At 42.7% G+C, this 26,075-nt stretch overlaps 1 protein-coding gene across 8 annotated transcripts in view; it reads right to left on the bottom strand.

Annotated features, from left to right (window-relative positions):
• Positions 1-24,440, bottom strand: part of NTNG1 (netrin G1) — a 157,543-nt gene extending 133,103 nt beyond the window's left edge. For 2 of the 8 annotated variants that reach the window (XM_084528103.1, XM_084528104.1), the window contains exons 1-2: positions 24,040-24,437; positions 17,324-18,033 (exon numbers count right to left, since the gene is read on the bottom strand). In XM_084528103.1, coding sequence (XP_084384229.1) covers positions 17,324-17,569 — 246 coding nt within the window. In that variant the 5' untranslated portion in view covers positions 17,570-18,033; positions 24,040-24,437. Of the gene's footprint in view, positions 1-17,323; positions 18,034-23,289; positions 23,774-24,039 lie in introns of those variants that run through there. The other 6 variants (XM_084528101.1, XM_084528106.1, XM_084528105.1 and 3 more) reach the window with 6 other exon arrangements.
• Positions 24,441-26,075: the final 1,635 nt, after the last annotated feature.

Genomic DNA, 26,075 nt, shown 5'->3' with positions numbered 1-26,075 from the left:
CTGAAATTGTAAGGAGATGTAAGGTAATATCTTGATTGTGGGACTACAAAATTTATACTGTAGCTTTGTCTGTTCCCCAAAATAAGAAAACAAAAAGGCTGTACAGACTTTAGAAGACTTTCACCAAATTCTCTGTGTTTAGTGGAAGTTCAATACCTGTCCCCCATTCATGTGAAAACCCCTGTGTGGGGTTGAACCTGACATTCCCCTGCGCAGAAGTGGACTTGTTTCATTTGCCCTTTGCTTCATTCTTTTCACGAAGTGCCCGGACATAATCCAGGCATGTTTCACAGAGCTGGGCAGCATCTGTGCAGTGTGAACAAGTGCCAGCTGCCTTTGTTTGTCCTCAAGTACAACAATTCTCGACTCTGGATGTCTTGGAAAAATCTGGCTAGCTACCCCACAGCGCCAGGAAGTGGCATAGGATGTGTATGATTGCTGGAGGCTGGATGAAAGTCAGATCAGCTAATTCCTCATTTATATCTATGTTTTCAAGCATCTTCCAACAATATTTTGACCTGGATAGAGAAAAAGAGCCATATAGCATCTTCTGCCACTACAATTGCTGCTAGTACCATCAGTGCATTACCTAGGTGATTTGCTGAGATTCAAGCGTGTCACTAACTTGTGGCAAACTCAATTGTAATTAAATTGCATATTAGTCAGGGTCATAATATAAACCAGCTTCTTCTTTATGTGCCATTTGCATTGTATGCTTTGCCATAAGTCTGCTTACATGTGAAGAGACTTGACCAACTGCTTCCCAGGGCCATAGCTTTTTCCAGCTTCTAAGCCCATCCCCAAATGCATCTGTCTTCTGTGACGTCCTAGAAGCCAGACAACACAGAAAGCAGAGGGAATGCCACTCATACCGCCATGTTGTAAATAAAATCAAAGAAAAGCGCACAAACTCAAGACCTCATCTTGCTAAAGTCGGTCTTAAGATCCCTGCTTTTTTATTGCTGCTTACATTTATTTCAATTATACTGTAAGTTATTTAGAGCAGGGACCATGTCTTCCTTTATTTTTGTACAGTATCTGGCCTAGCGAAGCGCCAAGCTTAACCGAGGGCATTGACAGTCTGAATAACCCCCCATTTATTTCAGTCATTTGCTGTCCTAGGAGGTAAATGACAGCTAAGGGAGTAGCTCTTGATTTCGGAAGCATCTTCAGAAGTTGCTTATCATTAAGCATACACCAAATAATGATCCCTATTTGTCTTCTTTCTGGGGAAGTTAGAAATTCTAGATTGTTTGTGCATGTTTAATAACAGCATAAAAGGGCGTAATAGTGCCAAAAGGCAACAACCCCCTTAAAAAACTGACCCAACCAACCCAACAATTTTCAAACCAAAAGCCCCGCACATACAATGCACTGTGGACAGAAGAGTGATATCTCTTCCTTCTTGTGGTATAGATTTCTGCATCAAATATTAATGCTAAGCATGATGTAAACTAGTTCATAAAGCTTAGAAAAGATGAAAACATCACTGAAAGTTATCTGGGGCCACTCGACATGTATTCCTTAACTTTGTCTTAACATGTTATTTAAAAGAGGTGATACAGTTCTTAAAAGCTTAGTGCTCAAGAATTCCAAATAGTAATAATCAGATGCTGTTGGATTGTACACAATAATTGCAGCTGCTTTACGAGCTTTTGTTTGAACCATAACCTTAGAAAACTAGAATACGGATCATAATAAAATTACAAATAGTGACCAAGTAAAGAATTATGCCTTTCATAAAAATACTTATAAAATTGTGATGATAAACAAACTAGCACATTTTACTATGCAGTGAATAGCTACAGTTCCCTACCAAAGGAACAAAAGAATGTCGGTTCTGTAGGTATTTAAGGTAAGTGTGGGACAATACAGGGCAGCAGAAAATGGAGACTTAATCTCAAATGAATGCTATTAATATCATAAAAAATTAGCAACTCTGAGAATTCTCTACATCCTCTGCCTGGAAATGGAGACGACCAAAATGAGATGCAAATCAGTGCCTTTATCTAATGAATAATGCAAATGAGTGTTCGTCTTATGGCGCGGCAGTCTGCAGGAATCCTCTCTGCCTCACCTCACATTTCTTGTGGATTTAAGCACCATGTGTCAGAAGAAATTAGAGAAAGGAATTGCCAAGAAATGACAAAGCCTCGGAGCCCCCAGTCAGTGCAGACAGCAAGGTACATTAAGATGCATGGTACAGAGAAGGAAAGAGTTGACATCTCATTAAAATGAAAATATTGCTATTTTTCCTTCACCTAGTTAATGGAGTTGTACGACATTGTAATCTGCAATTATTTGTGTGACTATTAGTTAGAAACATCTTCCAAAATGATAGCAAGGCAGGATCTCTGAAAACTTTATGGAATCTTTTCTTTTTTGCTTTTTTAAAAAATCACTGCTGCTATTATTTTATCTCTCGAAGTTAACTGCATCAGCATTTTTCTAACAGCATCACAGAGCACAGTGCATCTTATCCATTAGTCACAAGCCTCGCTGTAACTTTCCCTTAGCATCTAATATTACCTTCCAAAAATATTCTCCAGCAAACAAACCTGAAGGCATGCAAGCCCTGCAAATTAACTCTTTTTTTCCAATTGTTATTTTGCCTGAATGAACTCCTGATTCACAATTCAGGACAGACTCCATCTGTTCCATTAAAATGCCGTAGCAGGCAGACCTCAGCCACTGTCACGTCCCTCCTCTTTGTCATTGCATCGGATCCCAAAACTGGGGACTTGTGGAACTTAACGCTTTCCTGGCAGGAACTGTCTTAAAATACACAGCAGGTAGCCTAACAAGGCCATTTGCTCCCTGGGCAGCTTCCCAGTTATCAGATACAGGGTGGTGAAGGAGCAGCCCAGCCACAGAAGGGAACTCCCAAGGATTTTCAATGCCAGGAGAGGCTGCCCTCGTCATTTAGACATGTATTTAGTACAGAGCACGTGAATTTGCAGGCTGTGGTTTGGCAGCAAGGGACTGGACTGAGAGCTGGGCCCCTCTGGCTATGACCGTGGCCATCTGAGAGTAGGCAGGAGCACGCTGTACCTTGTGCCTTGTGCCTGTCTGCACTGCCCCTGGCACCTAACCCTGGCATGCAGTGTCACAGTGAAGATGTGGAAAGTCATTTCAATCACTGTGTGTTCCCCAGAATGCAATGATTGAAAAATCACTTTTTTTTTTTTTTTTTTTTTTTCTGGCGTCGAGAGAGAAGATCACCCCAAAGTCCTGAACCTTAAACCTGAGAACTTAACACAATTGTGAAGCTCAGCTTTGGGGTGCCAGTCATACATGATACAATCTCAGGGCCGTGCTCCTGCTGTTCACCGAGCTATTTTGTGACCCAGCTGGCAACAAATCAGTGGTCTGATTCAGTAACCCACCAAACAGATAAATCTATGTATGAAGCAAAAATGAGATGAGAGATGTTTTACTATATGTCCTTTCAGGAAACGTGAAGAAGAAACCTTTTTATCACAAGCTGACAAAGACATCATTGCTATTTATAGTTGTGCTTCAGTTCATCAGTTGGAGGCACGCTGAAGGAGATGCTAAAGCGCTAGCAGCATTGCTACTAAATTAAGAGCTTGCAGTTTCTTTTTTATTGTTGAAAGCAAAGCCGTTTCTCTGTTGGACAGCCTGTTGCAAACTTCATAATAGTAGGAAAAAAAAAGATTTTTTTTGGATGGATTTTCTCAGTTCAATCCTAGTGAATCAAGGGGGAATTGCCTGGGATGCAAGTCTATGAAGAATTTAGTGTGAACTCCATAAAAATGTGACTCAGAATCAATATAGCATTTTCACTCTTAAATTAGAGGGACATGGATAGGCTCGCTGGTCCTGTTCATGTTAGTAGTTATCATGCCAGGAATACACAGAGAGTATAGGATCCCAGTAGCAAGGGCAAAGAAAACTTTTTGGGGGAAGACAGGAACAAAAACCCCAACCTGGTGTTAAAGCAAACTAAGCAGTTGATTTGAAGCAGGGAGACAATTAAAGCACAGCATTTCTGCAAGAGTAATAAAAATGTCACTGCAAATGACTGATTGTTACTAGTCCTTGGCTTCTTCCTAGCACTCCAGTAGAATATGGTGTTAAATCAATTCCAAGAGATTATTAGTGGTACATGTTACTTTCACAAACTCAGGGAATTGAGTATCATTTCATAAATCAACTGCAGGTTAAGATTAGTTTTTTTTTTTTTTTCCATATTAGTTCTGTGACCTTTACACAGCCTATTAACCAAAAAAAAATTAAAAAAAGTAGTTGGAAGCTGATTTAAACCAAGAGAAAATAAAAACATTCTGCTAAAAAAAAAAAATCAAATATTGCCTAATACCTGTGACGTTCACTTACTGCAGAGTAAGATGTTGCCACATCTACTAGCCACAGCTATTGCAGGCAAGGTCTCTTATTCTTCATTAGCTTAAGGCTCTGTAAATTACTTGTAAAGTGTTTTCCCATATTTTGTTATCTTTACTTTCTACATCCCTTTTCTATGTAAAGTATTAAGAAACTTAGACTAGAACACTATAGATGATTAAGAACAACAGGAACTGAGCCCAACTACCTGGCACGTGCAGATCTATGAAGTATAAGGCTTAAGTAGACATGAATATTATCAGACAGAAATACTGTAGGCTTGATTAAATTTCTCTGCTTCATGTGTTTATGGGCCAGATACTGTTTTCTAACAAAGACAATACTGTTGCATTCTTCTCTCCAAGTGCACAGGTTGCGCAGGGGCTATAATATCTCCTGGGATGCTCTCTGTGTGTTCCCTATATTCCTCCAAGCATCCCATCTGCCAGAGACCAGCATTACCTCGCAGACAGCAATTACCAGCTCCATTTCTGGTGCTGGAGAACAGTACTGCCCTGTTCTCCAGCAGCAGTCCTTTGCTGTACAATGTTCATGCACCTTTCCCAGCAAAATGCTGATCACCGGTTCAGCGGGATATTTCGTGAATTCCAAAGATGCTTCCAACTTATGACTTATTCTCTGTAAACACATAAACATATTCTGCATTTTCTGCAAGGTTTTATAGGGCTCATAATCACAAGCAAGCCAATTACTAACCCAGAGTAAAGCCAGTGACAGCAAAGGATTGCTTAGCATTGCCCTTGTACTCCTGAAGTTCTACTTTCTAATGCTTTGGACCTTGGGGAGGCTGAGAGCAGAAAAAAACAACTATGACTGGTTATGTGATACCTCATGTAAGGTGGTGCCATTTTTTTAAATTCCTGTATGTATCTTTATTTTATTTTATTGTGAAAAAACATTAGTTTTCCTTATTCAGCTCCTGTAAATTTTCTTTTGGGGGTATTGGAAGGAACTGGTCTGACAGGAAGAAGATACTGACAATGGCATTAGCATAGGCACTACCACCTTGAGGATGGGAACTGAGAAAAAAAAAAACAACTTGAGGCAAAGGTTCACTTCAGTGGGGCCCTGCTGTTGCTGATTTTAGTTTCTGATCTTATACACAATTTTATCATTCCAAACCCATCGCTTACCAGCGCTAGGCATTTGACAAGATACAATCAGCGAAATGACATTTACTCCAAATTCTTAGTCACATTATTATTGATCAGAAGATTTGAACACTGCCTGTGTTCAAAGCAGGCTGTGTCTGCTTTTTCTGTACTCTTGCAATGTATGTAGTCGTGGAGGCTGTGCCTTGGATGAGCAGCACTGTGAGGGAGTCTTCATAAAACAATCCATATTTCAACACATGCTTCTCCTCTATCCTACTGCTGAAGTCATTAACCTTAAGACTTCAAAAAATACTTAAAACAAACAAAAAAACTTCAAAAGACGTCACCTGTACTCATTTAAAGCCCACAACTGAATTCTGCACAGATCTTTACCATTGTAAGAGACTGTATTGCCTAACAGGGGCAGCAGAAGCCAAAGTAAAAACAAATCCATCAGATCTGGCTTGGTTTTAAGCTCTAGAGCCCATAGTGTGTAAAGATACAGGGATCCAGCCACGCTAGCATGAGAAAGGGAGATGGTTGTGTTCTTTGTAGTAACTCCCCATTTCTCTCCTCAGTCTAACTTTTCTCCATCATTTTCAAGAGCTATTTCAGCAAGCCCGGAGAGATGGGCTGGTCCCCAGGGAAGGGAAACAAATGTGAAGACGGCTTAAAAAAATAGAATTCCTGAGATTTTCAGACATCAATCATTTACCCACTGCTTAATTTTTAAAAAAGTGTTATTGATTTAAAAAGTTGCTTTTTGCTTTTAACAAAGAAAGTGTTTAACTTTTGTTCTGAGACTTGCCTTTAAACGTATGAAACCTGAAGTGCATAAACATTGACGCTTTGCTACTGCTGAGTGCTAAAACTGGTAACAGTGTGATTATGGAGAACGATGGGAAGATTATTCAATAATAGTCTTCTGCCTTTGTTATTTATAAATAAGCCATGGAATGAATAAATTTAAAATAAACACTGATATGTATGACGAGGCACTTAACAGCTAGAAGACCTAAAATACGCCTTCTGAGCATTCTTGCATGGCCCCAAATTGCCAAAACTGTACCCAAGGAAAAAAAAGTTATCCCATTAGCCATATCCTGTCTTGTCACTAGACAAATCAGTCTTGCACTGAAACTTGGAAGAGTGAAGTAATCCAAAATGAAGAACTAATATAATAAGTGAAGAAGTCTTTATAAAGAAGTCTTTATAAGTCTTCAAAAGACGTTTAGATGTAGAGCTTAGGGATATGGTTTAGTGGAGGGCTGTTAGCGTTAGGTTGGAGGTTGGACTCGATGACCTTGAGGTCTCTTCCAACCTAGAAAATTCTGTGATTCTGTGATTCTGTGATAACTGAAAAACGTGTGAAATTAATGAACTTTATTTAAATTGCTTCTGTCAATAAAGAGGCAAATACAAAGGTATACTGCTAATTTTGTGTTTTACCCAAGCTTTAAAGTTTCCAGTACGAAGGATTTAAAGACACTACTAAAGAAGCAATATTTGGGCATGATCCACTGCTGTTGGTGTTAGTTCTTCTGTTGATTTGTAGAGTGTATCCATTTCAACGGAAGATCACATCTTAAGTCCTGTTTATGAATAATCAAACACTGATTCTTAAGATATATTCCTAACATATACATCATCACTCACCTGTAATTTGCTTTTTAGTTATGGAAGAATACCTTTTTTAAAAATCAGATGGTGCTACAGACACCAAAAAACTTTTATGTTCTCAACCTTTTTTTTTTTTTTTTGTGTAAAGCGCTGGCATAAATTTATATGAAAATTTGAGCAAGGAAAGCTACAATGTGTGAACCCCATAAACCTATTACTTAATGCTTCTGGAAGTTAGAGCAAACTCTTGCGACCGAGACACCTTGCTAGGATATTTCTGCAGGCTATCCCTACAGTATTCATACTGTTTGGCAGTTCCATATGGTCAAGGAAGCCAAGAGGCATGTCAAAGTCTGGAAGGCTGTGATAAAAATAGATGGCGAAAATAGAACATGTAGAAAGAGTTGTTTTAGCAGTCAGAAAACTACAGCAGTCTGTACTCTTTTCTATAGCTATGTACATTGCTGTTTTAAAAGATGAGGATGTTTGTGTAGTTGTTTGCTATTCCTTTTTTTTTTTTTTCTCCAGTCATTTGTAAATGTCACCCACAAGCAGCTCTGTTTCTAGTTTTCACTAGAGGAATGAGCCTTATGAGCAGGTGTAGATGGTAAAAATCAAATTGATGAGTTAAAATGATCGTTCCTGACGGTTTTACAGATAAAAATCTAAAATGCACCAGGATGCTGGAAAGACGGTATGTACATGTAAAAAAAAAAAGAACTCCTCTCATCGTAACGGTGTCCTCTTTTAAAGGTTTTACAACTACTTAGCTATAAAAAAGTTCTCTCTGGGCTGAAGCATGACATAAAATATCTCTGGTATGGTAAAATTTCTTCCTTGTAATAAATATAATTAAAATCCATTTGGGTCCTTTTCGTTCATTATTTTTTTTTTTAAATCCCTAGATTCCACATAAACATTCTGCCTAAAGGATGAGAATAACTAAAGCCATTTTACAGAAAAATATATGTCAAAGCTATGTGAAATCACATATGCACATTGCCTGTCTATACTGAGGATTTTCATGTCTCTAGCTGCACCTTTATTTGTAGATCAAGATGATGTCACTGCAAATGACCTATGAAAATGTAAAACTCCATATGTAAAACGTGTATTGATAGCCATTGTTTCTACAAGTAAATTGGGTACAGAACTCCTTCCCACTCCTCAGCTAGTGAGATTAGCATTCCATCATATAAAGGGACTTGTACCTTATCAGTCAGTGATGTTAATAGTATCTGGGATTATTTCTGAGTTTTCAGATCCAAACAGTATTTATAGGCCTTGAGCAAAGTCAGGGAATATTTGGTTTAACAGACCTTTTGCCTATGTCTAGTTATTCCTAAATAGGGATGCATCTTTTCTGTATTGGAGATTTCAGCTTTGGTAAAACAGTATTAGTATTGTTTAAAACAAATAAACACCACATCAGAGATACTTGTACTAAAATTCAGCAGCTCTCACGAAAACAGCACTTTCTAAACTCTGTGGATAAAAACAAATTACCAGTTTTCTTCTTTGCACAAGGAGATGGGTAATTTTCATATTCTGTCAACAGGGACTGCTAATGCTTGTCTGTATTTCTCTCTTTCCTCCATGGTACACAGCAGAGGGAATGAGAGGGCCTGATTGTCGTCTGAGTCTGTGAATCCTGTTTTCTGGAATGTTCTGACAGGGTACTGTGTGCTTACATGTTTGCATAGGGCAACTTTGGCTGTACATAGAACTAGCTGTTTCATAAGTAACATAGGTTTATGTTTATTATTATTTTAGGTTGGATATTAGGAAAAACTTCTTTACCGAAAGGGTTGTTAGCCATTGTTGTGGGCTGCCCAGGGAAATGGTTCAGTCACCATCCCTGGAGGTCTTTAAAAGACATTTAGATGTAGAGCTTAGGGATATGGTTTAGTGGAGGACTGGTTAGTGTTAGGTCAGAGGTTGGACTAGGTGATCTTGGAGGTCTTTTCCAACCTAGACGATTCTGTGATTCTGTGATAAAAGTCTAAAGTTAAAATCATTATTTAGAGAAAGACTTATTGCCTTATGCCTTCTTGAAGGACTGCTAGAGCGCACACTAATGGTGACGATTGTCCCAACATTACCCAGGCTTTGCGGGACTCTCAGCTGAGTTCACTTGGCGTTGTTTCAACCAAGATGCTTACTAACGAAAATTTAATATATGGAAATGCCTTGGCAATTTGCATGTGGTTTCCAGTGGTTCTTAGCAGTTACAAAGCATGAGCCCTGCAAGAAAGGAATGCAAAGCTCTGGGGTTTGGAGATATACAGGTACTAAAACAAGAAGGGAAAAATATTTCTGTTCAGATAAATTAGACAAATGTGAACATCATAAAGCTAGCTGTGCTCACTTCTGTCAAGTAAAACCAAAATGTGTGCTCTGAGACTTGTCTACCACAGCAGGAGGACATACACCACCCCGCTGGCTGTGCGCTCCCCTCAGAGCTGGTGCTCCCATAGCTCCTGTGGGGCCTCACAGCCCCCCAGCACTCCCCACACAACTCCTCACACAGGCCTGTAAGAGAGCCAAGATCACTGTGCTGGCAGGCAGCTTGAGTTTATGCACCTTGAAGAAAATGGCAGTTCAGCATTTGCAGCACACAGCAAGCAGGGTGTATGTATGCATGTGGTGCCTACGCAGCCTCCCCCCAACCCTCAGGTGGTGCGCAGGCCTGTGCAGGGCACCGGGCCCTCCTGAAGGGAGCTGCAGGCTTCAGATCACCTCTGCCTCACTGAGAGAGGTACAAGTAACAACACATTGCTAAGTGAAGCTTTTATTTAGAAAGTAGTAGTATTATTTTACTGCAGAAGCTGGCACTAAAGGTGCCTGCTGAGGGGACATTTCTGATCCAGACGCAAGACAGCAAGCCATTTACATTCTCCTGTGTATAGCAGGATGTCAGTTTTACAGTGGAAGCTGTTTATTTCTTTATAAAATTGCTGTTGTTGTCTCTGCACCCAAAGAAGACCAAGCAGGTTCGCCACAGGGCACCTGGGTCCAGTCAGGCAGCTCCCCCAGACACCTGCCTCAGCCGGAGGGCTGGAGCCATGAAGGCTGTGTGTTTTGGGTGCCTGGGGCAGGGGCGATGCCAGCACAGGTATTTAGGAGACCCTCTGGGAGTGCCTTTGGGAATCCCCAGAGCCAACATCACCCCGATGATGTGGGTGCGGGCAAGAGTGCATGCAGCTGGAGGCTGGAGCAGGCGGAGTAGTGGGAGCGGTGATGGCTTCTCCAGCCACCAGCCCTCAAGGAATTGCTTATTTGCAGCTTTGGACAAACAGGAGTGAAGTGTTTAAGACAAAAAGTTCTTTGGAATAGTTAAAAAGTAATAATAATGTAAAAAATATCTGGAATTGGAACACAACTGGTTTGGTCGTACCACGGCCCTCAGTAACTAGCCAATAGAAGCTATGTCTTAGCAGCTGTTTCTTTCAAATATGCATGTTGCACAGCTGTTACCAGGTGACAGAAGCACTAAAATAATCACTATTACTGCTGAAATTTTACTTGACACATTATAATCCCTTGCTTTCTAAGATCAGGTATTATTACGATAATAATTTATTGATCACTGAGTTAGCTACAAATGTCTAATTTTTTCAGCTAGCTTCAGGAAAACAAATAAAAACGAAAGAATCCACTGAATGGAGTAAGGACAGTGTTAAAAGCAGCAATGAAACAGTTTCTATGAAGTGCATATATAAAACATACATCTTGTTAAAATGAAGCACTTATGTATTGTAGTGATATATACCTTAAATCTTAGTAACTGAAAATTAACAGAATGCCCTGGATTTGTTTAGGGACCCTGTTTTACCCCCAGATATTTTTAAGACCTTAAGTACTTTGTGGGCATGCTTTTCCTTTACTTAAGGTTTGAAAACATTTCCATTTTCAAAGTGTAACTGAGGAAACTGGACAGAATTTTGTTAATACTTGACTGGGGAACCTTGATGTGTAATAATGAATAAACTGCAATGTATTTTTTTTCCTGGCAATCTTTAGTTTTGATTTATGATAAATTATTAATTTTTAGATTGGTTCCAGTTGAAAGAAAACATGTCTTAGCTAGCCATTTTTTTATATTTCTGCCGTGATTAAGCATATTTATTTATTTTTCCATCATTTAGGAAACCAAGAAATCCTTTCCTAAGAGGCTTGAGGAACAAAATGCCTTTGAAGTTTCTGCAGACATGGTGTCACAGAAGGCACAGGTATGTTGTAATTTCTATGTGCTGGCCAGCAGGAGGGAACCCAGGACAGAGAGAAGGAGCAAAGGGCAGGGTGCTTTCTTCTTGCTTTCTTCTCGCTTTCTTCTCATTCCTTCCAGATACATTGGTCTAAAATTTCAATACAAGGACTAAGGTGGTCCTTTGATGGGAATAGCAATGTCAGAGTGGTTCAGCAGAGGAGAAGGAGCAAAAGAGCCTTTAGCTCCCAATATACATCTTGTTATACCAGAAATTAAATGCAATAATAACTTGAGAAAAAATGACAGAAAAATTCTGCTCCCTGAAAGATGAGGGTCTTCCCAACAACGAAGTTACATTTCTGTTAATTAAATGTATTTGTAAAAAAGTCCAAAATAGATGGATGCAGGTCTGTAATAACTTTCAGGGCTGTACATATTTTTAAATATACACTTACGAAAACTCACATTAAAAAAGACAGTAATAATAGCCTCATCTTTAACTCCGTGTTTCCATTCTCCCCCACGCTACCTCATAAGATTGCACAGATGGACCTAAAATGAAAGATTCCTTGTCCATATTCAGCAAATAAAAGGCTTTTTTTCTTATTGGCATCCCTTAACAGTATTGCTTAATGTTATTCTAAAAATGTCTTACCCAAGACTATATGCATGCCAAAATGCTTCCAAAAATACATTTTTATTTCACATTTTGATTTATATGTTGCTCAGAAGAGTATCTGTTCATTTAATTATTTCAGTAAACGTTATAATGGTATCACTAACTATGCAAGAGTATTTTTTATTTTTTTTTTAAGAAATATAAGCCTACTTGTAATTAAAGAAATGCTATATTAATGACGCTCAAAGTCTCAGAGGGAATAATTTAATGTCCACCTCATAATATTATGCCAGAATTACATTCACAGAAGACTTTTTAATAATCTTTGTTTCTTAATTTAGTTTTGATTGGCGATGAAATACAGAGTAGCACTCAAGGGCTCAAATTTCTACTGTCATCAGCATTTCTGCTCTATAAATTGTACAAACACATGTGACTTCCGTCTGTAGGCTTCTTTTCAAGATTCTGTTTAACCTACGAAGAAAGTTAGCTGCAGGCAACAGATTAATTGCAGATAATTTCATCATTTTTTTAGCTACTGGAATGCTGGATTGTGTTATGATAGCTAGATGTGATCTAAACATAAGCAGAAAAGTATATTTTTATGTTGCCATTTCAGCTGTAAGTGCAGGTTCACAATAAGTCTGCAAATTACGGTGAGAGCCACTAGGAGTCTCCTGGTTAGGTTTGTGAAGAATTTACATTGCTAAGACTGGCAAACGTTTGAATGCAAAACCGGTGACAAAGGCTAGATTTTAGCGAAGGAGTCAGCCCTTGCAAGAGGCAGCAGACAGCTGCTGAGTGCTGGCAGCTTGGAGAGCTGTGCTACAGCTCCTGCCGCGCCTTGTGACCCTGGGGACAAGGCACCTGCAAAAGCCATGCAAGGTGTGTGGCCAGAATGTAGGAGCTTGCCATAGGAAGGGACGCTTGTTCTCACTCCTGCTTCTGATTGTGCTCCTCATCTCTGTTGCTGGCTCCTGGCAGTCACACAGGGGTACAGCTGACAAACTTTTTGCTTCTTTTTGTAAGTGTACAGATTTTTTTGTGAAATTTTAACAAGTGCTTACAATTAAGGAGGTAAAAGATTTCACCAGCTGTTATTTATTCCTGGGGATTTAAAGCAGATATGTTTTGTAAACTGAAATGCTGCAGTGCCACAATAACTAGCACCTTCACATACTTAACATCTTGCTTATGGTACCTTTGCAAAGTGAATTCTGAAAATGTGAGGTAGCTCTTTTCTCTCCTCTTCCCCTTTCTAGCTTTCTCTTCCCCCAGGCCATAAGTGTACTGTGCCAGACACACTGTTACCAATGCCAAATGCTCAAAGTTCATGAATTATAGAAAGGCAGGATGGCCACACTGTCTCTAACACAATGACCATCCAGTACTGTGACTGACAAGGACAGTCAAATTTCCTTGCAGGAAGGCCACTGAAAATAAACGTGCATCATCTGCCACCATGCATGCCTCCCACATAAGAGGATAAAGATTGCTCTAAAATGTACAGGGAAGACAGAAGTTACCAGTCAAACCCTTTTGCAGAGGAAGGAGTTGCCTGTTAGGGAAGGATGCTGTCACATGTTCCTTACAGACACAACTCCATGGCCAGAGACTGTGAGCACTAACTGCTCTATGACATTTATTTGTTTATAATTTTTTTCATGCTTCTCTCCTCTCAAGCAAAATCCAAGTCCTAAAAATCCTGAGCGACTTTAAAAATGATGAGCTTTAAAACAAATAATAATTTTGTGGGCTATTTGTTTTGCTTTTGCTTTTTGAGCTTCTCAGTTTCATTTTCAAACTTTTCTTTGCAACCAGGAGGACTAAGAAAATGAAGATGGTGTTTTAAATGAAAGTGGTGAATCTCTTATAATCATAGGACTCCAGGGGTTTGAGGTTTCAGAATAATCTCATGAGTTGTCAATACTGAATGTCACCAGAAACTATAATGTTATTCTCAGAACAGATTGCATGAAAGCATTTGTAGGATAGTTTTCCTGCTGTCTGCTCCCCAGAATACCTACAGATGCTGTCCTGGAGGGATGGCCCAAAGGTACTTAAGAATGGTGAGCTGCCGCATGCTGGATTAGCTGCTGACTGGAGGAGTGCATTTGCATTTTGTAACAAATCTGCATGTGCAGAACCTTGTTATTTGGTTTATCAACTAAGCAAGCTCACTGAATAAAAAATCATAATGGACTCATAAAACCACTTAATTCCATGGGGAGTATGCAGAAATAGGTAGGAACCAAACTTTACCATCAACTGCCTCTTTTCCATGCTTGATGCCTTGCTCACTGCTGCCAGCCCTCTGCTAAACCAGCCCTTAAAGATGTGCCGTGAGGCCCCTACCCAGAGGTAGGTGGGCTCTGCTGGGGCAGCGCACTCCAGTACTGCCCAGTCTGACCACTACCAGGTTTTCCCAGTACCTAGCCTTTCCTGCTGGAATCTAGAGCCCTTACTTTTCATGTCTTCTGCAGATACAGAGACGAAGTCAGTTCTTTACTGCAGGATTGCATGCATTTCAGTGCATGATTACATTGCATGTTACCGTATACTCTTATGTTGCTCTCACTGACTCCCTAGATTTTACTGCAATCTCCCAACAGAAACCAAGTGAAATTCCTCAGTCTGGTTGTGCTTTAGTGGTCTTATCTGTGCCATGCTTATAACTGACATAGACTCAACAGGTAGATAGTACCTCAGTCCATATAATTTGCCAGTATAGTTTGTGGTGAAAACTAAAGCTGACTGGAGAATGAATATGGAGACAAACCAGAAGATTGATGCAATCTCTTCCTCCTCTTGCAGAAGGAGACTTAGCTTTTTGGTACTGTTACTTTTCTTAGAGTATCTGAAAGGACCCTGATCTCCAAGGAATTAAGAGAAGGCAGTTGAGCATTAACCTGATTTGAATAACAAAAAACTGCTACGTAGCTTTGGTACGCTACAATATAATATTCACAGTAATAAAACCAAACATTTTTATAAGTCTGTTCATCACTTTGCTATGCTGAAAAGAAATGCTTATATCTGCCATTTCAAATTCAGGAATTGTTTTAAGTACAAGAACATGCCTAACTGGAACGCACTCTCTTCCACTGCCCACCTACTATGACAGTGCTATTTTCCTAACCTAAAAATGAACACTAAAATAGAAGATTGGCTCATTGGCAAATGCCAAAGGCTCAACCCTACAAATATGTAAAACCTCCTTTTGAATGACGTCTAATTAGATATAGTGCAGGTGGACATGAAGCGTTTTTTAGGGAAGGGAGTGCTTTGCTGCTGTGGAATACCTCAGGAACACCAACTATTCCTGTAATTTTCCTCATGTTTCAAGTAAGTCATGTCATTAACCACGCACATGTGAATACAGAGCATATGTACAATATAAATCTATGCTGAAAGCAAATACAGCTGTCTGTCATGTAGTCCATAAACTCATATCACTAAATACACTTTTTCATTGTGCTCTCTTGCTCCATTTCTGCATCTCCTCCTGCTCTCCAGTTCTTCCTCTTCTTCCATTCCTCTTGTTAGGATTCTGGTGGCCTTCTGCATCTTAAGTGCTTATGCTGCAAGTGAGTTACGTCTGTGACCTCAGGTGATTCCTAAGCAAACTTTCATACCCCATCACTGCAGCAAAGACCTTGCTGGGTCAAATATTTACAGGGGGAGTTCTGACACCATTTTAATACTTAGATTTAATCAAAATGTCATTTTTTTATCATCATTGTTCTATCTAAAGAGTGGAGTGATAACCAAGGCATTCAGAAATTTAAAAAATTGCTTAATATGGGAACTGCTGCAATGTTTATCTGCACTGAAAGGAAGAAACAGGTTTTCTTGGGCAGCGTACTGCATTAGAAGAGCAAGTTTAAACATCACTGATTGAGGGCTCAATCCTATCCATTACAATTTTGAGGGAGAAAATACACATAATGATAAAGAAAAAAGTAAACAACCATATTACACAAGGCACGTTACATTTGTTTTTAAACAGGGGCTGCTTGAAGCTGCTTGGAGGTTTAGAGTGTCAAAGTCATGTCAGCAGAGATGGATTAGTGGGCAGAGAGCAAGTGGTGCAGTCAAAGGATCACAGTGAATGTAATTTATTCACGTAGCTCCGCAATTTATCACGTGGCTATTACCATAATGTACGTGGGAAGCAGCTGCATGCATGCACATAATGCCTTAAATGTATGTGTGGTTGGACCTGAACTCCTTACAGAACAGTAGTGGTTGCAAATGATACCATAAGGCGTTTAAAAGCAAATTTCCTTCCTGTGGGGATTCTGTCACACAGCGATGATGATTTGTACACAGGCAAACAAATGTCTTGTAGACTGTTCCCTCACCTACCAGAACTCATGTTTTTTTCAAACCTAAATCATCTGGGTAACGTGATGTAAATTTCCAGTGCTTTATTAATATATATGTTTTGTGCCTCAAACTCCCATTCTGTAGTAAAGGAATACCGTATCTTCCACTTATTTATTTCTGTAAAATATTTATTTCTGTAAAATACCAAGTATTTGTGAGAAGAAAAAAGTTATCTGCAAGTTGAAAATTTCCTCCAATCTCACTGACCTCTTAGAGCACAATCTATCAAATACTCAGGAGCGGCACAGCTGTAAAAGGCTGATATATGCTGCCTGCCTCATTTCTCATACCTGTACAATTATTTACCAAGCCCAGCAGTTCCAAAATTGTTTTCTAATTTTAGGAGCATCCAAATTAAGGAACTTGACTTTAGTCTTTCTTAGTTGACCTGAATGCCTGCAGTCTCAGTTAAAGAAAAAAAAGCTCTCAACTGTTTGTAGAGCCAGCCCCTATATGAAGAGCTTTCTTACGCTTCCCGTGCACACAAATGTGCATACGTGCTGCCTGGGATACCCGGGCTCCAATAATGTTGTCTGTGTCAGTGCAGGCTTGCCCAAAAAGCTCCAGCAGCACAGCTCCCACCACCACTTTTGAGCTTCTGCAGCTTGAGCAAACCATGAGAAACGATGCTCAATTATACAATGCTACGATGCTTTCAGGTGACTGTATTAGAAGCAATTCACTGAATACTTTTGTGATCCAGGCAAATGTGCCCTGCTTAGGAGTTAACGGACTATGAGTTTTATGCTGCTTTCTTTTAAGTCATTAAAAGTTGACCTAAAGACACACCGAATTGAGGCCTAGTCAAGCTAGGCCCCAATAATAAGAACATCACATTGGCCAGCTTAATGTACTGCTTGGCGTCTGTTTAGCACAACCCTCTCACATTCAGAACACGAGGCAGATTTTCCAGGATATTTGCATGTGTGCTACAGGACTTCCATTTTGCTGCCATCTAGCACAAGTATATATCCACTAGTTATGAAAATTAAAAGCTTGCCTTACCATTGCACAGAAAGTCTCAGGAGGATCTCCACACGTTATATCTGGGGGATCCAGAGTCACTCTTACGTATTTGATCATGTCTCTGGCTTCTGGCTGGCAGGCCATGTAATCCCATACTTTTCCTTCTTCTGTGTAAATCTGAGTCTTACACACATCATAATGTCCCCACACGGAAGGATAATGCTGCATCACGGAAGATACGGTAACCCAGAGGGCGTGAAGTGACAGGAATCTTGACAAATACATTTCTAAATCCTTGTATGTCACCTTTGTAAGGATGCTCAGTACTGGCGTACGTGCAGTCTATATAGGTTATACATATATATACATATACTTGTATGTATTTTATAAAATAGGTTCCAACTCAAACGTGAAGCATTAGGATACAGTGTTTGCTTTACTAAGTTGAAGACTTTGGTAGAAGCCACACAGACCCCAGTGACAGCCTTTCACAGCAACGTAGAGCTTGTCCTTTGTCTTATAACTTATCTGTCAGGGCTTCTTGTAAAAGATGTCCAATAGCAGATAATAATTTGTGAAGTTGCGGGTCTTCAGCTACACTGTCGATAACCCTGAGTGATCCTCCGTGTTCACAGCTCACAGGGGATGCCCAGACGCACTGATAAATCAGTATCTGAAGCAGAAGGATGAGTGTCTACAGGCTGGTGTCTGTTTCCCATCAATCATTCTTTTCTTCTGGCACCAGCACCCTTTTAGAAACAATAAAAGTTAGAGTTATTGTCCAAGAATCAATGCATTACAAAATATATCACACGTTGACATTTTGGAGGTTTGATGCAATATAAAGCAAATTGGTATAATATGGATAACCTTTACTGTGGGTGCTGTGCTACACTGGACAAACCACCCAAATCATTCGGAGTGAAAAGTATTTTGACATGAAGGATTTAACTCTTCTCTAACAAACACAGATTTGTAACGTTCCAGGTGAGTTACATGTTTCTGCTTCCAAAACTGTATTTTCATCCTTGCGACACCAGAGAGCAAACTACAGAACTTGAGTATTGTGCACGCCTATCCAGGCAGGTAGGGGAGCAGGGAACCAAACTCTGGTGAAACAGCAGGAAGGCTCTTTTATTGAGGTGACATAGAGATGAGTACCAGGTCTCTTGGCAAGTGATAGTCTCTTGGCAAGAGGACCTCAGTGAGCTCCAAAAGCCTTACATGTTTCTTACACTCTCTTTTGGAAGAGTAACAAAGATTGTATAAATGCACTTCTGTTTCCTTGAAACTTCTCATTAGCACTGGAAGAGCTTTCCTCCTTTTTTTTTCTTCTTTAACTGATCATGCTGATAAACTACTGATAAAGATAATAGTCCATTTGTCGTTTACTGTAAGGATGCTCTCCCCTTCTAGGATGGATGCTGTATTTTCCTAGGTTTGTGGGTGGGTGTCCCTGTGTACTTGGTATTTATTTCATAGCAGATATATCCCCTTTCCCCCTTTCAAAAAGTAACTAGAAATTCCCTCAGTTTATGTCACGTCAATCATTTTATTACACACAGAAAATCCCAGGATGTTATTACAATGACAACATATGCATTTTGTAAAAATACAAACAGTGTGCGGGGGAAATTGCAAAGATGGGGTAAGCTCCCTAAACACGGACAGACAAAAACCAGACTACAAACTCCATCTCATCTCTTTCAGCCTGCGCCTGTTGGCAGCCTGTGCCAGCTGAGGACGGGAGCTCATGCACTGCTTTCTGTGGCCATAGGACTGGACTCTGCAGGAGGAGGATTTCAGACAGCCACAACAGCACCTCTGCACTCTTTTCATCTGGATGCTGCTAAAATCTAAGTAAACCCTTCAGGCAGACATCAATGAACAACCGTAAGTCATCCCGTTCTGTCACCCACTTTTCTTGTTCGGAGGCTTAAATTGCGTGCCATGAACCCTCCTCTACCCCAAACCACAGCAAGTGTCATATGACTCGCTGAGCTCCTGCGTACGTCGCTTTGGTAATACACATTTTCAAAACTTATCTTCAAAGCTATTCACAAGCGGCATCCCTATATTTAAATAATGCTTCATCTTAAACTGAGCTAAACTGCAGACACTATGAAATGCCAACAGATGGTTGAATTGTGTTTCCATAGCAAAGTAATTTACAATAATTGCCGTATGGACGTAAATGCAATTTTCCATTATATTCGTTTTATCAAATGTTACCATACAACTCTGGTATATTTTATCAGAATATGCAGAGAATATCTGAAATTTCATGCAATAACAATTCTCAATTAGATCAAATATATTTAAGCCTCAAATATGAATTTGACATAAAAGAAAAAATATCTAAGACTGAATTAAAATTAGGTCTTCTTAAGAATCACATTGAGTAGTACCATAGCTTTATAAGCAGCCTTACATTATTTTTTGTTTGATTTCAGTGGCAATATTTACTTACTATCTTAGATTTTAATAATTCAGAGAAGTTTTTCCACGTCCTTCTAAAGACACCCTCATACTTGTCTCCTCTAGTCCTTTCTAATGTATTTTGCAGGGAAAAAAACTAAAAAGTCACAGAGCCTAGCACAGTCATTATACAGAAGGGAAAAATATTCCCTGCTTAAAATGAAAAAAAAAAAAAAAAAAAAAAAGAGAGAGAGAGTCCCTTGACCTGGCTCAAAACCTGCAAATTATTTGAAATTTATTGTCAGAAATCAGAACACAGTCTGTATTAGAGAATGCTTGGTCATAGCTGGAATGAACAGTCAGTGAACATCATGTTTCTATGTAGAAATAAAAAGTTACAAGGTTTAATTATCCTTAGCCTACAAGCTTCCATATTCAGGAAAAATAGATTTGTTTTCTTTAATATTTTCCTTGCTAGCTCTTCAGTTTCCAATAACCTTTTAATAACTGCTGAGATGCAGATCTACAAATAAACAGGACTGGATAGGACTGAAATAATAGGAAGCAAGCCGCTACCTTAACACACTGTGCTAAAACACTTCCCATATAACGAATTCTCATTAAAGTAAGCCAGAGTCATAATGATGGTCGTTACACAGAATTATAGACTATAACATCGATCGAATTTAGTGCACTGACAAGGAAAAAGTGCAGAGGAGTGCAAGACATCTGAGTATTAGGCAGATGTAGAACTGTACGACAGACATCCCTGACAAGAAGCAGCCAATTATAGCTTAAAATTCTGGCATATAACCAGTTCTGATTAATAGTTTTCCATTACATTACAGACATATTATTAATGTATTAAAAATGTCAAGCTTTGGCAAGAACTAATACGGCATGGCTCAGTTAGTCTGCAATATCTTCTTTTAATGAGCTTCCATTGATACAGAGAAAGATATTGACCAAAGCACATTAAGGATCATATGCTAAGCGCTATTGGGGTTTTTCTAACAGAGCCATACAATTTGTCTTGCTTATATTTATTCCTGCAGAGTCACTTGCTATATGCATTCCACATTTCAGTGCTCTAATTCTAAAAATACATGCATTATTTTGCAAAAAACACTTAGAATAACATTTCTGAAGTTTATAGCTGTGCGCGCCCCATAGCACTAAGCCTCTTGCTGTGGGTAACAAAGCAGTGGCTTTTACCCCCTCAGTTAGCACCTGCACATTTGACCTTACAAGAAGCAATCAACAAATCAGGAATAACCAGTAAGTGACACCCCCACCTACCCTCTGCACCTCCGGTTCCCTGTCTGCCCTCTGGTCCCAGGCTCTGGGGGCGCAGGGCCCACGGGGCTGACGGAGGGAGTGACACAGCTACGGACTGAGGGCAAGGTGGCAGCACGCTGCTGGAGGACAGCTACCACACCAAAAACCTTCAAGGCACACCCTGCCTTGTGGGGCAACAGCGGTGTGAACTGCCGAGCACTGGGGGGCCTTGGATTTTCACATGCCATATCCTCTGCAACCTGAAAAACAGGAGGCATTCCCTGGGCACCTGGGAGATGAACACCATCTCTGCTGTCCTTGCCTTCCCCCAAAGCACCTCTCTGTGCAAAGTGGAGGACATTTAGGCTACAATGAGCATGTTACAGTTCGGCTGCATCACACGTTTAAGGAAGGCAAACAGCTGACCCCCAGACTAAAACTGGCTGTAAAGGTGCACATACACCCTCCTCCCCTGTGGGTGAGGCTGCCGGTCAGACCTCACGCAGCATTTCCATTTTGCAGCCTGAGCAGATCCCCCCTTCTCCACAAACCAGCTAAAAGGCATCTCGGCAGAATTACTGCTGGTGAAGAACTTCAGCTCTTGTCAGGGGTTGTTAGCAAACACACCCCCTCTGCCTCCTTCCAGCACAGAGAAAATCCAGCCCCCAGCCCCAGATAATTCCCTGGAATTATCTGCTGGAAGCTCTGCAGTCCCTCTCCTGCATCAGGTCCCTGCTGAAAAGTTGCTGCACAGTGTTACAGGGTGGTTCCTGGCCTTCGATTCTGACGTACAGCAGGTATGTGAAGAATGCAATAAAAGAACAAGCAATCGCTTCTCCTACAGTCCAGGTATTTGATAAAACATACGCTGCCACAACACAGGAGTAAGAACAAGAGCCCGACTCAGTTACTATGATTTACGCCAGTGTGAGGAGAACGGGTTAAAATCCCTAACGGATGCACGGAATGGGGGCTGTCAGCTGACTGCGTGGGGGCCTGCAGAGCGCTTTTTTCCAAAAGAAAAAAGTTTGCACCCCTAACAGTTTGTATCCCTGTGGGAAGTTTGTATCCCAGCTTCAGCAGAGGGGTGTATCTAATCACGCCCAGGTAAAAAGATCCTTTATGTCCACGCCAATTATTAATTATAATTGATGAAATAATAGGTATTACAAAACAGAACTAACCCTCATTCCCGCATGTCACAACATTTAATCAAAATCAAACATTTTTACCTTGCTACACCTAGAAAATTTGAGAGCCCAGTACACACACTGCTCCAATCTGAAAAATAGTAACAATCGCATCCCATCTCAAGCAGAACTAGTTATCTATGCAAACAAAAATGGAACCTATATTTAACAATTTAATGCACCCTTCCCATCACACTCAGATCCAAGTATATGCCAAACAATTGCTGTACTGCCTGTGGACTCAAACACTGCTCCAAACAAAGTTTATCTTCTATTTTTATCGGGCTTATTCAACTATCTAGCAGAAAAAGATTTCTTTGTCTCAGGAGAAATTTAAAATGTCAATAACTATTGGCTGAGGAAAATAAGATATAGAGTTCTGCTACCATAAAGCTGGGATTCGGCTCTGCACTTGAATTATTTTGGGTTTTCCCACATCATTCTTTGCTGAGTGACACCTCACACCACCGCTGCCATTACTTGCAAGGTATCATCGGCAGTCAGCATATGGAGCCAAGGCACTTGAGCTATTTAAATTTTAAAGCCTTCGTGTGTAGCTGCGTTAAGGTTTTCCTCTAGAATCTTTATAATTGTGGTTTATTGCCTTAAATATCTCTGTACCTAGACTCAATCTGTTGTGCAAGTTTTTCCTCTCTGATTTAAGTCAGCATTTGGGGTGGCTGGGGCTTTTTTGCTTGTTATTTTCCCCTGGTCAGGTAACATTATGCGCTCTTCAGAAAGCAGAACCTGGGGGTATGGGGCTACCAAACCTCCAAGGCAGGCTCGGAGCTGCTGACTTTCTAAAGCCTGATGAAATTCTTACTGTCAAAATGGAATGAAAGCAGAAGTCTAACAGATCCTGGATTTGTTCTGCACTATTGCCAGATTTTACATACGTAGCTAGAAAGTTGGTGCCGCTTCTTATCAGCGTCACGGGGCTGAGGGCTGACGGCAGTCCATGGGTCTATTGGAAAAATGCTGCTAATTGCTGGAAGCTCTCTGGTAAACGTCCTTTAAAGCTCCAAAAACATGCCTGAAATCAACCTTTATTTTTTGTTGCAAATCCAGAAAAAACAAAACAAAACAAAACACAACACAACAAAAAGCATCTAAACCCACCAAAAGCAAACCCGGGAAAGTTCTGCTGGGGTTTTCCTCCTTTTGATTGGCTGCCTAGGCCCCAGCTGCTCATCTCGAGCTGCATTGTCCTTAGGCAAGGCAGTGATTTATTCCCTCTTTAAAAGCATCTCCGCCGTTTGTTTCACTCACTGTCTCTGCTAACATCTCTGCAGAAGCGAGGCTGGCTCCTAGCACATCAAATCCAGAATATCGAAAAGTTGATTGCAGAACAATAAAAGTACATTCGGTAGAGGCCAGAAAAGCACACGGACCAACTTTGCGAGTACAAAAGCGCCTGCTTTATCAGATCTAGCTCATCTGCGCGGCTCACCGTCATTAGGTGTCCCTTTAGATAATTTTTTTGGGGGGTGAGCGCTGGGAAAAATCACTTGCAGTTTCCGACGCCAGGGACCCGTTTCCAGGCTGAGCACCAGCGCCCCGTCCGCTCCATCGGGGTTACTCTCCCCACCCTCCTTCCAAGCCGACTTTGGGTCTTCTCCTCCCCCAGAAGCCAGCCGAGTGCTCGCCGGGGGGCGGCGGCCGGGCACCCCCCGGCCCCTCCGCGTCCCTCCCCGCTGCCTCGCCCCTCCCGAGCCCGGCGCTCCGCGGCCGGCAGGGGGCGCCGGTCCCGCACCCATCCGCTCCGGGGGGACCCCGGGGGGCTCGGGGGGGACCCCGGCGGATTTAAAGGGGGGACCCCGGCCGCGCACCCCAACACCGGTGCCCCCCCCCCCCCGGGGCCGTACTCACCGCGCGGGTCGCCCTCGCCTCACCGCGGGGCGGCGCCGGGACGCGCCGGGGCGGCATCGGGGAGCCGGGGGGCGCCTCCTTCCCTGCCTCCCTCCGCCGAAGTTGGCCCGGGGCGCCGGGCGGCCGCAAAGTTTGGCGCTGGGCGGCGGGCGCTGCCGGGCGCTGCCGGGCGGCCGCTGTCCTCCGGCGGGCAGCTCATCGCCGAGGCGCTCCCCAGCGGGGCTCCCCGCCCGGCCCCGCCGCTCGGGGCGGGGGCGGCCCCCGGCGGGGCGGCCTCGGGGCGAGCCGAGCCGGGAGCGCTGCGGCCGAAGTTGGGGCGGCGGCGGCGGCGGCGGCGGCGGCTCCTCACTTCGGGGCGACCTCCCCGCGACTGGCGGCGAGCGGGGCGGCGGCGCCAGCCTTCCCTCCCCTCCTCCGGGCCCGCCGCCGCGCCGCCCTAGCGCCGCCGCCGCGCCGCCCCCCCGCCCGCCGAGCTCCCCGCCCCCGGGCACGGCGGCCGGGGGGCTCTCGGGCTCGGCGGCGGGGCTGGGGGCGGCCGGGGAGCGCCGCTGCTCCGCCACGGGGTGCCGCGAGGTGAGGCGATGCTCCGGCCGCCCGCCTCGCACCCGACCCGCCGGGCTCCGGGGGAAACTCTGCCCCGTGCCCGTGCCGCGCCCGCTCCGCGCGGCTCCCCCCGCCCCGGCTCTCGTTCAAGTGAGCGCGGAGCTCCCCGCGGGGCTGCCCCGGGCTGTGCGTCCCGTCTGGGACTCGGGCTCGCTGCCGGCCGCGCCCGGTGCCCAGCCTCTGGCTGCAGGTGGCTTCGGTGGGTGCTGGCGTGATGTGCACAGCGAGAGCTGCTATGGGCGCAGCTGTACCCTTGCAGTCGCTTGACCAGATTAGGAGTTTTGCGTTTTTTGCCTTGCCGGGATGTAACCAAATGAAGTGGGGCAGTGGATTTCTAACTCAGCTTTCGTTTTGGGCTGTGGAATTTGGTAGATGGTGAATAACTGGCAGGAGCCACCGAGGAGGGTGTTTTACCTCTTTCCCTATCAGATAGCTAAACCAGCAAAGTCCAAACAGTCCCTTCCAGTTCCTCCCAGCCTCCTTTTCTGTGTGCAGGCAGTGGCATTGCTTCGCTCTTCCCATTGCTTTGCTGGCACATCTGGGGCTGTGTTAGGGCAGGAGCCATGCATGGGGGTAAGCAGTTTGTATGGGCAAGCCAGGAATGATCAGAGGGGTGGGAAAACCCACCCTCAGTGTTTCTCAGCCCTCAAAACAGTTCTTGCTCTGTGTACAGCCTTCCAGCACATGGAAATCATCCCTGAGGGCTGATATATAAGGAGAGAAGGTGCAAATGAGTAATTTTCTCTTTCCACTTGAAAGGGAAGCAAGTCAGGCACTGGGGCTCCATGGGGGACCCTGTAAAGGAGAGGGGCAGCCCGGAGAAATGGGTTGTTCCCTAGTTATGGGGCAGATGGATAGCTGTACCATGAAGCACAGGGTGCTGCACAAGCCAGGCTGTGTGCCGGTGGTGGTAGGTTGGGGTGGGCCAGCCCTGCCACGGCTCGTGGGGGCTTTGCCTCCCACTCGGGGTGCCTCTGGCTGCTGGCTGGGGCTGCCTGCCTGCGTGTGCGGCAGTGGGAAGGTTTCAGGAGCATGTTAGGAGGGCTTGTGGGTCTTATATGGGAAGTGAGAGAAGCCTCTTTCTCATGCATCTCTTTGCCTTAAAATTAAAGCCAGTAGTAGTCGTGTGCTTGGTGCTGTAGCCTGCTGCCGTTGACCAAAGCTTAGTGTGCTCTGTGCAGCTGCTCTGCGTGTTTTGCTGTCCTAAACCTCACCTACTGGACTAGAAGATTTCTGCCCTGTATACCGGGCCTTTGGCCAGTCTGCAGACACAATCGCTTGGGTGATGGGGCTGGCTGGCCACAAAGAATTAAGGCGGGACCAAGACATTTGATATGTCAAACATTGTTAAGTTCTTCTGCTAATGATATTAGCCTCTTCTATATCAAAGCTGGAGCAGCTGCTTTGAGTGCACTGTCTCCAAGTCTGAGATT

This window comes from Aythya ferina (assembly GCF_964211825.1).
Source record: "Aythya ferina genome assembly, chromosome: 8".
Classification (NCBI taxonomy): Eukaryota; Metazoa; Chordata; class Aves; order Anseriformes; family Anatidae; genus Aythya; species Aythya ferina.
This window is presented reverse-complemented; position numbering and strand designations above follow the sequence as displayed.